Here is a 14,209-nt window from a genome sequence, read left to right as displayed (position 1 = left end):
TGGGCAAGGAGGTGTTCCCCTGGGAGAGGTGAGATAGTGTCCAATGCTGAGCAGTACAGCTCATGTCTGCAGGAAACAGTGCCAAGGTCTGCAGGGAAATTACCTTACATGTCCCAGGGACAGCTCCAGACACTCCACAAACTGACCAAGGCAACTGGCAGAGAAATGTTACTGGATATTCTCAATTGTGCTTTTCTTTCTAGGTGTGCTGAGCTCCTCTAGTAAATTTCCAATCAGTTACACTGATGAAACAGTGTTTAGCAGGAAAGAGTACAGTGCCAGCATGAGGTGCAGATGGAAGTTTGTTTACAAGAAAGAATGACTATTTAGTCATGAATGCTCAAAAATAATATAAACAAAACTGCTTGTGATTTTTTTCATAGTTCACACTTTTCTGATTAGATAAATTAAAACACTGAGGAAAATAAAAAAAATATTGGGTCAAGTGGATCCTGTTGCTGTATTTGGTCCTGTTTGGACACCAAAGCAGTGCATATGCAGTTCTGCTCTGCAAAGTGACTGTGAAACTGTATGGATGCTTTTTGGGTAAGTTATTTGCATGTAAAGCAAATATTTCCTAATTATCTTCCCTGAAAAGTCTGCTTGTGTATATTGACAAGTGAGGAAGATTATGTAGACCAACCTACATCACATTTTGGTTCTGATTTTCTCCCGAAGACTTTCAGAGGAGTCACTGACTCAGGCTGTAGCCGGTCCTGATGATGATGCAGCAGAAAGGATTGGTTTGGCTGCCAGCTCTCTGCTCTGTGAGCTTTGCAGTGCTGGCAGGAACAAAAAGCAGTAAAAACTTGCCCGTCACTGAAGTCAGCAGCTCTCACAATGAATGCAAACATAGGGCAAATCTGCTGAGTAAGAAGATGCCTTCCTACGCGGTAACTTTAGAAATCTGAACAGACAAAAAAAGAGACTAGAAATTGCTGGCTGCAAGCATGGAGAAAAATCAGGGGTGGAACTGAAAGCTTAAGTGATAGCTGCAGCATTTGATGGTATCTCCCATATGCATTATCCAGAGGGTGCTGATAGCATAAATTCTCAAGCCATGTGTGCTGTTGAGGTTGCATTTTTGCAAGCTAGTTTGTGGCATATGTAAACTTAAGGCTGTTTTCCGAGGATGTAAGTGAAGGGCAGCTCATCCTCGACAGCACAGCGCTGTCCCACGTGGCCAGCTGGAGCTGATTTTATAGCCTGTAGCACGGGCTCAGTGAGAACCACTAACAAAATTGGCTTTTTATTTTGATCAATGCCCATCCTCAAGTCAGTCTCCACGCGTGGGAGGGCAGTTTAATCTGGGTGTGAGGATGCTCGGCACACCTGGGCAGCGCTGCACCTGCGCGGGCTCCGGGGCGCAGCAGCTGCCGCGGTTCGGTCTCTGCGCGGGGAGCTCCGGTTCGGCACAGCCCTCCGGTAACGCACGTGTTGGCGGTGCTCGCCGTGCCGTGAGCCCGCAGGGCCGGCAGCTCCAGCTGGAGCCACGGCCGGGGCTGCCCGGCTCGGGCAATGCCCTCGGGTCCCGGTGCTGCCCGGCCCGGATGGAGCCGCAGCCCGCGGCCCCGCATTGTCCGCCGCGACCCCCGCCCCGCGGCCCGCCCCGTCCAGCCGCCCTCCCTCCCTCCCTCCGCGCTCCGGCCGGCCCTGCCCCTCGCCCCTCTTCTCCCCAAAGGCCAATGGAGACGAGATGCAGGGAGTAGGGCCGGGACGGGCGCGCCGTCCGTGCGCAGTCTCCTCCCCTCGGCCGCTGACCGGTGTGTGGGGCGGCCGGCGGGGCAGGCCAGCCGCGTCCCGCTGAATGGCGCCGCTCCGCCGCCGGCCGCTGCCGCTCCCGCTGCTGCCGCTGCTGCTGCTGCCGCTGCCAGGTGAGTCCGGCCGGCCCGAGCCCCATTGTCCGGCCCCGCCGCGGCCGCACGTGGCTTTATTTATCCGCGCCGCGGGACCGGCCGGGCAGGAGCGGGAACCGGCGCCGGCTCCGCGCTTTGTTCGCGACGGGGCGGTGCGCGCCCTGGCCAGGGCTTTCCGCTAACGATTCCTTGTAAAATCAGCTTTTTTACGACGCGCCCCGCTCCGGCTGCTTTGGCAGCCTTGTAAAATTAGCGAGCGGGCCGGGCGGAGCGGTCGCACCTGTGAGACCGCCCCGGGTCACCGCGTCCCGCCGGGGCCCTGGGGAAGGCGCTGCTTCTCGCCTCCTTGGCTTCTCGCCTCCTTGGCTTTTTCCAGCCCGGGGGCTTTCGCCCGCCTGGAGTCAGTGGCAAGTTTCGGCGGAGTTGGCGGAGTTGGGAGCGCTCGCAGCGTGTGGCGGCGATGGCTTCACCTCGTGCTGTGCGGGATGACTCGCAGCGCGCTTGGTCACTTGCACGTCTCTGCTCACATGTCTGTCCTTACAAGCACTTTTTTTTTTTTTTATTTATTTTTGTCTCTCTTAGGAGTGTGGTGCTTTAGTGAACTGTTTTTTGTGAAAGAGCCTCAGGACGTTACTGTGTCGAGGAAGGATCCGGTGGTTTTAGACTGCCAAGCCCGTGGTGAAGCTCCTATAACTATTACATGGCTGAAAAATGGAGGCAAAGTGTCTGAAAATGAGCGGATCTACACTTTATCCAATGGCTCCTTGTATATCAGTGAGGTGGAAGGAAAGAAGGGAGAACTGTCTGATGAAGGATTTTACCAGTGCTTAGCTCTGAACAAATATGGGGCCATTCTCAGTCAAAAAAGTCACCTCACACTAGCAAGTAAGTCCCAGCTCCTGTTTGTTAACCTGTTTCTGAGTTTGTGATTGCAATTCCCTGAACAGCAGGGAACAACCTATCGTTTTGATTGTGTACCTGAAAAGATAAAATGCAAAATTATAGAGCATTCTAGAGAACTTTTATTTATTTTTAAATGTTTTAAGATTATGGGAAAAACTTTTGGGGGTCCCCTTTTCAGTCCCTGATGTGGCAGAAGTGGTGCAGGCACCTGTGAGACTCTTGGGCAGTGTGCCCTGTGTGGGTGGCTTATGTGTGTCACTAGTCCCTGTCCCTGGAGCAGGTGGTGATGTGGAGTCATGCTGGCCACAGAAGTCCTAGGTCTTGTTCCCCAAGTGCTGTTCTAGCAGCCTTACAAGGGTTATCTAAAGATCTGATTGAAAAAAACGAAAAAGAAATTCCTTGTTGAGTAGCTTGATGTTGTGTTGTGCCATCTTGGGTCGAATGATTAATGTAGATGTTTATCTCTGGGAGAGGAAAGAGGGGAAAGGTTTTCTAGGCAACTGTAAGGTCTTTCTTTTCTGACAAATGCTCAGCCAAGCAGATGTGAGTGCTGTCCCTTTTGGCTCCCCTGGAACCTCCCTTCAGGTTTTGTGGTTCCACTGGGAAAGGAGAGTTGCATTTCTGGAGTGACTCCCTACTGCTGGGGGAATGGTGAAGGAAATAGTTGTGTCTAAGTGCCTTTATGGCTTTAACAGACTGACCCCGGGTGTTTGTTGCCCTCCATTTTCCTATCATCTTCAAACATTGAGCAAGAGATGTGTGTGAGGGATGGAATGCTGTGCCCTTTTCCATGGCAGTGCAGAGCTTTGCCACTAGACTACTTCTACTGCATGATCTCCTTTTGCTTCCCAAAAGTATATGGGAATGTACTTTTCAAAGAAAAGTAAATTCTGGCAAAGTAAAGAAAACTTTCCTTTCAAAGAAAGTATAACACAGAGAGTACACAGTTTATATAGTGTTCTCATGTTCCCTCTATAATAGGACTTAACTGATGAACTTAATCTAATAGGAAAAGACTTCCTTTGACCTCTTCGACCCTGTTCTTAGTAGCAACTTGAATCAAACTAGTGCTGGTACCTCTGTGAAAACCTCACGTGAGTTCCAAGTTGCAGCTTTTACTAAATTCAGTCTGAAACTAGTTAATGAAATTGGTACATTAGCTTACATTAAAAAAGTGTAAATGTTAACATTTGTCAGATTTTCTTCTGTTTTACTTCTGACCTGATGTAAAAACTGTCCACGAGATCCCCCAGGAAGGTGTGAAAAGTCTTGTTCAGTGAGCCAGGGTGATTCAAAACCATCCTGGAAGCAGGTGGCTCCAAGTGAGTGCTGAGTTTTCATGTCCTGTATGAATGTGAAACTCTGAACTCTCCATTTGCAAAACCTGCCTACATATTAATTGCTTTTTATCTCGCTCATATACAGGATTGATAGACTAAGTAATTCCTGGGTGCTTTTGGTATAATGGTGAAAAATGAAGTATTACAATTTTTAACACTGAAATTCACCTCACTAAGTTTCAGAGTCTCACTGTGATTAAAAATTAGACAAGAAAACCCTCCTCGAGAGGATAGGATTGTTTTTGTTGTTGTTCACACATAAAGCTGAGCTGTGGCTGATGGATTCTGTGGGCAGCACTGGAAAATTCAGGGCTACTTTAAATTTGAGACATTGCAGGATGAGCTCTAATACCAGAGAACTTCTGGAACAGCAGAGAGCACTATAGTATAATAGCCTGGTAATGCAATTGTAGTATTTGGTTTTATTCTGAATTTTGTAAATGTTTGTTTCTCACATACACATTATTTCATCAGAAAGGTGATTTAATTTTGCTGATTTTCACCAAGAAAATCTTGTGAACCAATAGCTTGCTTGCTGTGGAGTGAGATTCTTGTTTTGCAGCTCTTTTTTTTTTTTTTTTTCCTTCCTCCCCTTCTCTGTGTGACAAAAGGTTTCTTTTTCTTCTTTGAATACTTGAAAGGCTTTCTATGGCTGTTGGAGAAAACTAGAAGAGATAGTGGATCCATAATGATCACAGTAGGTGTTGTTGACTTAGTGATTAAGTGGTTAACTAGTGGCCAAACATGAAGTTATCCTGTGTAGCAGTCTCTTCTCTTTAGTCATGCACCAATCTGACCCGTTTCAGAATGTCATCTTTACTGTAAAGCTGTGAAATTGGGCAGCAATTTGTATTGTGATGATTTGGAGCCCATAAAACACGTGCAAAATTAGTTTTCTCTGTCATTTGCACAGTGTTTCTGCCTGCTCTCACGAACTGATTGAACTTTGCAGACATTTTAAGTGAAATAAACTAAAGTCTTGTGGGGGATTTTGTAGCCTTACAATTTTTCTTTTTAGAAGTAGTTGTCTGTTGCTGCAAAGGCAAATTACCTTGTGGTTAGGGTACAGAAGGAACTATACATATTAAACAGGTGGAGAATAGGCATTAAATGGGCATTCTTTCTTTGGAGGAAAAAAGCAAATGCTCTCTTCAGTTACTGGTAGCAGCAGGGTGTGAGGATGTTCTTTTACTTTGCCTGGTCAGAGGTTTTGCCAATAAGCTTATCTTTTGCTTCAGAATTGTAATGTTTAGTGTTGCATTTGGAAATCAAAAACTTTAATCTGTCCAAGAGTTTAAGATCTGAACACACAAGAAGATCAGGTCTTGGTTTCTAAAGTTAGAAACTGGAAGCTGAAGGTTGCACTCTTGGCAAGAATTCCATTATTCATGTGCAAATTAAGAATTCACAGGGTTAAAAGGTTAGAAACTGGCCAGGATGAGGTTTACCCTTGTGATAAAGAGCAGATGACCCTCATTCATTGGCCAAAGCTTTCATGTAGCTCCTCTGCAAAGTTAGTGATTGCCATGAATTGTTCTTGAGGAATGCAGAAATTCAAATGTGAGCAGGCCTTTCCTTAAGTGTCACTATGGAGCCTTATCTCCCCAGCACATCAGAGTAGGTCTGCAGGGACAGGGTTCCTCCCCAGAGGCCCCAAGGCTTTGCTTTCCTGTTGTTCATCCATGCACAAAAGAATTTGACTAATTTAGGGCTTTTTTTTTTTTTTTTTTTTTTTTTGTGAGATCCCCCCTACTTTTATAAAAAGGAAACTCTGGTGCTGAGGTAGTGCTTAGGTAGAACTAAATATTAGTTTCAGTACAAGCTTGTAGTTACTTCCAAAGCTGGCTGATTGATGTGGGGGCAGAGGAGGAGGAGGGTCCTGTCTGCTTCTTTGTGAGGCAACATGTGGGGGGAAAATGGAACTACTTAAGACCATGACTTGTTCAAAATTCAGCTTTTGCCACTGCTACTGAGAGAGATCTCTTTTAAAAGAATAAAAAGGGAATGTAGACCTTAGAGAAAGTCGTTTTGGAACAACTTTGAACCAGTCAAAAGTAAACAAGCTGAGATTTTTGTTTTCCTGCATTTTAACATTTTGATTATTCAACCTCAGTTAACTAAGAGTCTGTGTAAAAATAAAGTTAGACTTCCAATCAAATATTATTCAGGGAAAATAGAGAAGCTGGTAAGATAAGCACTGGGCAGTGGTTGGATAGGTTGCTCACTGTTTATGTCTTTTCACAAGAAGTAGAAATGGAAGTATTGAGGTGTTTGGATGGTATATAAACAGCATTCCTAGATAAACCTTTCTCCACTTGTAACTTGCCTGAATTGATTTTAATGCTTGTGAATTAGAAGAAATGTAAGTCTAATTCTTCTTGCACAGGTTTCTACATTTCACAAGAGTGAAAGGTTATGCAAGCAGGAGGTTCCTGGGAACGTGCTCCTGGAGGGAAATGTGTGTGTGCCCCCTCACTGCAGCCTGTGGGATGCTGGGCCCTTTGCACACAGCAGGCTGTACTTGCTGGAAAGTTCATAATTTTGCTTACCTGCTGAGGCAGTGATGGGACTTCAGGTCTCACTGTCCTGCCAATAATTGGCCATGTTTATGTTTTTATAGTCTAATAGCATCTTTTGCTCTGCTTTTAAATATTTACACTGAAGGGTGCATCCAGCTGAGACTCTCTGTGCTGTGACAATCATGTTTCCTTAGCAGTTCTAGCTGTTTGTTCCCATTTTGGCATTGTGCTGTTCCTTGTGTGGGCACAGCTGCATGTGTAGCTAACTCACTGGGTTAAAATAATAGAATTAAATCAAAATATGGTGTTCCCTGATATGGTTTGTCTTGGAGCCACTCAGTGACTGCACTGGTGTAACTGAGAGGGCTGAAGTGGAGGTGGGAAGGCTTAGTGGGGACAGGGGAAGGTTAATGAAGCTTTCATCAAACTATGGCCTTTGTGAAATGTGTAGGCAAAACTGTTGCTCCTCTGCTACTGATATTTTGAAAAATAATTCTGTATCTTGTACCTTAAAATAATAGGATTGATAGATGTGGTCTGTCAATACAGTTTTCACTTTCTATGGAATCTGTCATTTCAGGTGTCTTCCAAATGCATGTAGAACTCAAAGTTCTGTTTAATTATTTAAATAGAAATGGAGAGAGGTACAAACTGTGAGAAAGAAGGGTGGTGTTAGGAGGCAGAAGTGGTTTTGGACTGAGGTGAAAGTGATGTGGCAAATGGCAGCTGTAGGCAATACTCTTGCACTGAAAGAGCAAAGTCTTGCTGCTGTAGAGCTGGTGTGGTTACAGACAGCTCCAGGAACCTGGTGGTCTGGGTTTTGACAAGTGCTGCCCTACTGCTGTTGCTTTGATTAGTGGATTTGAATATCCTGAGAGGAAAATTTGTTTCTAAGCTGAGAGTGCACGTGGCTGATCCTTAGTGCTTTTAAATTCCAGTATTTTTAGGTAGGAGGATGAGGTCCCAATGTCTTAGTCAGCAATGTCAGTTGATAACGATGAAGAACAGTAAGAGTTTTGTTCTTTAGCTGAGATATCCTGAAGAAATAAGAAAACTGGGAAATACCATCTTTCTTAATCCTTTTTATTATGGTATTTTCCTCTACAACTCCCCAAGCATCATTTCACCTGAAGTCCTGCAGCACAAAACAATTGTCAGCATCCTTTTAAGACATGACCATTAGTTTCTTTTCCTCCTTGTTGTTGGCATTACAACAACATTCCTTCCTTTTTCAACAATGACTGGCCTGCACTTGTAAGAGCTCTTCCACACAGTAAGGAATGGGCTTTTACATTGTAACCAAGATTAAAAAAAAGTGTAAAACTTAGCAAAGTGAACATGAGCAGTTACTGTTTCCACTACCAGGTCACTTGAGAGGTGAGCTTTTTATGGGTTTCCTCCACACCTCAGTTTCAAATTTGTGTCAAGCCTAATGCCAGACTGAGGTCTTCCCTGCCCTTGCTTTTCTACCTAGCTAGTCAGACCAAAGCTGTTTGGGTTTATTTACTAGTTTTTATCAACGTAACGTTACGATGTGCAAAGCTTTTACAAGCTTCTCTTTTAAAAGAATGCACCATCTTTTTGGCAGCGCACTCTGGAGCTAATAAAACCTCCGTGAGAAATGCTGAAGGGAAACACGGTGCTGTGCTGGATGCTGCCCAGAGCTGTGGCCAAAAGCTTTCACTCCTTACCTGGTGCGAGTTCTGTGTGCACAATCCTGCAGGGATTCCTGCTAGCAAAGCAATGTGTGGCAGAAAAGATGCTGCTCTGTTCCTGCAGAGCTCTCCCCCACCGCTCCCTCTCTTCCCCCTCCCTTTTTCTCTGCATTTCTTGGTGTAGAAATTGTTGAAAGGCCATTCAGGCAAGGCCCCCTTTTGTCAGCCAGCTCTGATTATCCTAAAGAAAAGGATCTCACTCTGAGCAGTTGTTTGCCTAGAGACTTGTTGTCACGTCTTCACAATTTAACAGCTGTGGCTATTGATGGTGTGCAGAACAATTTAAGACAATCACAAAAGAGAATCTTGGAGGAAGAATTTAAAAGTTACTAAACGTTTTCCTACAGAAATATGGTCATGCCCCTTGTAGAACAAACTTGTGCTTTGTATTTGTTTGTGTTCCTCGGCATTTTATATTTTTTCCACACTTTATCTCCAAAACTGTGGACATAATCTTTTTTTAGTTTTGCATTTTTTTTTTTTTTTGTTTTGTTTTTGTTTCATCAATAGGCCCAGCTGTTAAATTGGGATTGATTGCTTCCAGTCTTTATAACTGGTAATCACCACCTAAGTGAAAAAGTAATCAACAATGTCAAGACTCCACATTTTGTTGAGTAAGTGTGGGTTGTATGGTCAACATTAGTTACTAGGGTCAACCTCTAGGTAGCTTTTAAGCAGCAGCATTTTAAACTGTGTCTACATTTTAAAGCTGATTGTCTCAGCAATTGAGTTAGAGTGGAAAAAAAAAAAAATCACACTAGATCATTTGTGTTGGGAGTTAGAAATCCATCTGGCAGCCTTCCAAAACCTGCATCCGTAGTGGAAACAATTTTTGGTTGTATGGATTAAATTGTTATTTTTTAAAGACATAAACAGCAGCTTTAGGGAAGAGATGTCTGTGAAACCACCTGAGTATGGACAGTTTGCCTGTGACTCAATGTATGGAATTATTGGAAGTTCCTCCCCTGTTTTTTCTGTGCGTAAAAACTTTGGAGGGAGATGACTTTCCTAAATTATTAGAGGAAAATAAACATTACTGGACAGATTGTTTTTTTACTGGTGCTTTCACTTTGGTTCATAACTCTCAATAATTGTTCTATTTGCTTTGTTGTTTTTTTATCAATGAAATCAAATTTGGTCTTAGGTGAGTGGAAGTTTTCTTTTTTAACAACAGAAATGCCCTCAAAGACAAAATAAACTAAGTGGCATCTGGATAATACAGCAAGCATCTCAAGGCCTGTTCAAAGTGCTTGTTTCTCAAGTGCCCACCTCTTGTCCTTCTGGTAGAGTTTTTTGACACATCAGAGCACCTTTCTAGGGAAATAGAATCTGGGTATCATTTCCCCCAGAGGAACAGGTCTGCTCCTGAAATTCACTTAGAATCTGATTATCAAAACCAGAATGTGTAGCCTTCATATCTTATTGCAGTGTTTCTGAGTCTTGGTGTGCCAGTATTACACTAAACAAATTTTAAAGCTCTCCCTGTGGCCAGGGTCTTTTCTGACTTTGGCTGATGCGAAACCTGTAATTCTTTTGGTAGCTAAGCTTGAGCAAGTTTGTTTCTAAACTGAACTTTGTAGCATTAGTATTCAGTAAGTAGATGCTTGTTTACTGCAACTTGAGAAATTAAATATTGAAAATGAACTTGTTATGAAAGACATAGGAATGATGGCAACAACTTTATATCCATTATCAGAATTTAATCTTTTGAGGCAAAAATTGCAATGTACCACGACACTACTTCACCTTCTCTGGCAGGGTTACTGGGGAGGAGAAATGTCAGCAAACAGTGCAGTTGTTTAACTTTCTGCAGTCATGATTCTTGCATTTACATGTTTGAACTGACTTCCTCTGATTAAAGTAGTGAAATGCTCCTTTTTCCCTCATAAATTATTTGAAAGTGTTTTTTATGACAGTGTTTCTGCATGTGGGAAAAGCTCTGAGGAAAGGAATGACTCCTGGGACACAAAACAGACAATGATAATCAACTTTCTTCCTCTCAGGACCTCACAGCTACATTTTGACTTGTGTTCTACCAATTTTTTTCAATGGCAGAATACTGCTGAGCAATTGACACCTCCAGCCTTGGAGCAGAACTGTGTTTGAAAGCAGTGTCTGCCATCAGAGTCCTGGCACAATCCTCCTGGACAGTGAGGAGGGAGATGGTTGGTTTAGAATGGTGGCAGAAATGAGTTGTGAAAAGCTTGAAGCCAACTGCAGGGAGGGTCTTTGATGTATTTGCCCATCTACAGAATCTTAGGAAGAAAACTTCTTATGTACTGACTGATTACAGGGTGGTAGGATGGGGTTTATCTCAAAACATTGCATTTCTCTGTGTCTGTGTTCTGATGGTGGCATGGCAGCAAATTCCATTATGTGCAAGACTTTTGGAACTGCAGCTTTAGCTGGAGCAAAATCTGTGTTTTAGAAAGGAGAAAAGTCTGTCTTAGCTGCAAGCTACACTGGGTGGTGTACTGATGACAAAGCAGCAAAACTTGTCCTAGTCCTCTAACCTCAGAACATGCTAAAATTATTATTTAGAATTTAATAATAGCAATAATTTACCTTGTCTTAGAAGTGTTAGAAACTTACTCTTTAATTTTGAAATGATTTGTGAAATGATTTGCTTATGAGAGAGAGTTTTAAAAGAAACAATTACTGATTGACCAGTCATAAGAGGTACTTTATTACAAGAGGTAATAAGAGGTAAGTTATTACAAGCATTAAACATGTCATCTGGTGTTCTTTTAATACATAGCTGGGGGGAAGTTAAAGAAGTCTTTACAGCCTGTGGTGTGCATCTTGTTTATAGTGATGAATGGATGTTGGAAACCAGAGAGGATCCTGTAAACAGAAGCAACTTTGTATTTTCAAATTTAATTTTTAATCCTGATCACACTGATAATGTTTGTTCTCGTTCCAGTAGATTAGAATTTATTGTGTAAAACCTTCATGATTTCTGGGGTTTTCTTGGCTCTACTCTGAGCCATTTCAGATTAAAGTCCAAACAATTTGAAATAAGTTTAGAAAAACAGTTTACATCTAAGCCTTTGCAGCATGGGTTACTTGTGTGAGGTAGCAATGCTCCATCTTCTCCCTCTAAAATCACAGAAGTTATCTATAATCATATTTTACAAAGTGGGTTTAAGCTGTATTGAGACACTTTCTGTACACCTTAAAATGGAGAGAAAAAAATATCAGACAGCAAAGCTTTCCATTTATTTGCTGATCTGTTCTAGCATAGAAATTTTCTCATCATTTTTGTCCTCTCCCATGTTCTCACTCTTTTTTTTCTTTCTCAAGTCAGGTGCAGGCTCATTTTTCTGCATTTACTTAGTTTTTATTTTTTCCTTTTCTCTTATAAATTGCCACTGTGTGCTACATTATTGCTTTGGATCTGCAGAAGTGCTTCTGGTGACCCTCCTTCCTTATTCCTATCTGATGCCTGGAAGGAGGGTTTTGTTTTTTTTGGTTTTTTTTTTTTTTTTTGGTTTTTTTTTTTTTTTTTTTTTTTTTTTTTTTTTTTTTTTTTTTTTTTTTTTTTTTTTTTTTTTTTTTGTTTTCCAGTGGAGCTTATTTTCACAGCTGTGGCAGAGGAGGGAAGTGTCATAAGATACTTTGAGGTCAGTTTTGACCCCAAATTTAGATGAGGTAAAAATGATTCTACAGAAGTGTAATATCTTGTCTCAGGTGGTCTGCCTGTCACTTAAAATTAGACAATAGTTATGAATAAGAAAAGCTGTTTTAATAGCCATTGCAATAATGTACAATAAAACCAGGTCAGTGTTACACAGTATTGTTTTTTTCTTTACAACTTCTTACAACTGGAAGTTTTCAAATAACCCATTATCTTTTCAAAGAAACCTTAAAATTTAAGTCTTTGAATATGCAGAAGAATTTGAAATCCTGCAATCCTACAATCTCGAACATATTAATAAATTGCTTAGATGACTTATCAGCAAATTAACTGGGGTAAATTATGAAATTACCATTTCACTGTTCCCATCAAGATCTCCAGTAAAGCTCTAATAACTGCAGCGTGTGCCTGGGGCAGAGCTGTGCATTATGTATGTCCTTTGTGAGGAGAATTCATTGCTTTATGAAGCCATTGACAGACATTTATCATTTTGTTCATTAAACTTGTCCGTGACATCCGGTAAATTGATGTTAACTGGAAATATTCTCTGCAAGTTCTGTCATTTTGCCCCAGGAGAAACTTTGTACCTAGAGTGTCCCAAATTACAAGGGTGAAACTTCCTTCCCCCTCCTCCCCAAAGCCTGAGTGAGCATATGACCAGCTCTTTCTTCTCCTTTTCCTTTAATGCTTATTTATGCAAACAGCCCTGTAGCCCACACTTTGCAAGCAGATTTATCATTGATCTTCAATAGAGGCTGGAAGTGGATCCTGCTTTTATTAGTGCCAGGAAGGCAGCTCAGTTTTATCCCACAGAGTACAAGAAATTAACTGTGGAATTCTCAGTAGCATTGATGGGAGTTTTGTGACATTCCCAGCACGTGGCACTTAATATTTGTTTTTAATGGTCATAATCTTTACCCAGTGCTGCTTGCTGCTGGTTCTTAGTGTTTGGTAGGTGACCAGATGCATTGCTGAAAGCCTAAAAAGTGCTTTGTGTGGTCTTTTGAAATTACTTTGTTTGGAGTGATGAACAATATTTCATTTTTTTCTGCTCTTGAGCACCCATTGTGGAAAAAAATACACATTTTTAACATCTGCCAGTGTTTGCTTCCTGTGTCTGGTAGTGGTAGAGGTTGTTAATAGGATGTCTGCCTGCCTTCCAGTGTTCCTGTTGTGCCACCTGAATCCAGCTGTATTGGGGATCTTTCAAGCAGAAATGAATGGACTAAAAAACTGTGCCATAACTGACCAAAATATTTATTAAAGATACCATCAAAAAAATTGAATATCCAAAAAATCCATTACATAAAATTTTTGTCTTTTGAGAGAAAGATTAGAGCAGTTGGCTCTTGAACATATATTGTGTCCCACTACATAATAGTTCACTGGATTAAATGAATTTATTGATTTCTGCTTCTTTACTGACACACATTTATGAGCAGTTTCTTTGGCACCATGGCCACATGTCAAAGGTCATAACTTTCCTTCACTGTGGAAGAATAAAAGCTTTCAGATGGTGAATCCCTGAAATCTAAACAGGGCTTTATCTTCCCTTCCCCCCTCAATATAATTACTGGTTTTGCATGGATTTATTTAAGACAAATACACAATAATAATAGAAAAAGCATGTACACACTAGAGGAACCCCTATATTATCAATCATAAAATAAAGGCAACATATCTAATCTGCTACTAGGTGTCATTATGGAGCTCATGGTAGTGTGTTAGACTCCTTTATGGTCAGAGATTTTATTGAAGATGGTCAGTTTTTAAACAGAACAAAAAAAATTTTATTAGCTATAGTTTATAATTTAGCCTTTTAGTGTTGTGTATACTTTGTGCACCAAAGGAGATCCTGGAAGTAGATCCCACTGAGAGAATGAAACATGTTCAAAATCTGTGCTTTGTGTTCAGATGAATGTTTATAATGTTGACACTTTCTTTAATGACCTTCATTAGTAGTAAGTAGCCTGTGGAGTTTTTTGTGTACTAGATATGAAAGTCCACTCATTATGCAAAAATGAAGTTATTAAAAAAAGAACCTGCAGTGAAACATAAGGAAGTTTAATCAGCCCACTAGTTTGCTAGAGTTAAGTAGACAGGAGCAGTGGGGCTTTGGGTCCATCTGGGGAGAGCTTGCCTTCTCTTTTTGGCTGCTAGATGAGCTCTGACCATCTCAAGAAACAGCCATGTGAAGGTAACCTCACCAAAGTGTTGATTTAAAACAGTTGAAATATTT

General features: G+C 41.7%; 2 protein-coding genes across 2 annotated transcripts in view; both read left to right on the top strand.

The window, feature by feature from the left end:
- DNAAF4 (dynein axonemal assembly factor 4) overlaps nt 1–14,209 on the top strand; it is a 227,520-nt gene that overhangs the window by 115,453 nt on the left and 97,858 nt on the right. The window lies entirely within an intron of this gene.
- PRTG (protogenin) overlaps nt 1,690–14,209 on the top strand; it is a gene marked incomplete at its 3' end in the record, with an annotated part of 71,746 nt that continues 59,226 nt past the window's right edge. The window contains exons 1-2 of the mRNA XM_079318049.1: nt 1,690–1,874; nt 2,439–2,741. Coding sequence (XP_079174175.1) covers nt 1,808–1,874; nt 2,439–2,741 — 370 coding nt within the window. The 5' untranslated portion in view covers nt 1,690–1,807. The remainder of the gene's footprint in view (nt 1,875–2,438; nt 2,742–14,209) is intronic.

This window comes from Erithacus rubecula (assembly GCF_903797595.1).
Source record: "Erithacus rubecula genome assembly, chromosome: 14".
In the NCBI taxonomy this organism is placed as follows: domain Eukaryota; kingdom Metazoa; phylum Chordata; class Aves; order Passeriformes; family Muscicapidae; genus Erithacus; species Erithacus rubecula.
This window is presented reverse-complemented; position numbering and strand designations above follow the sequence as displayed.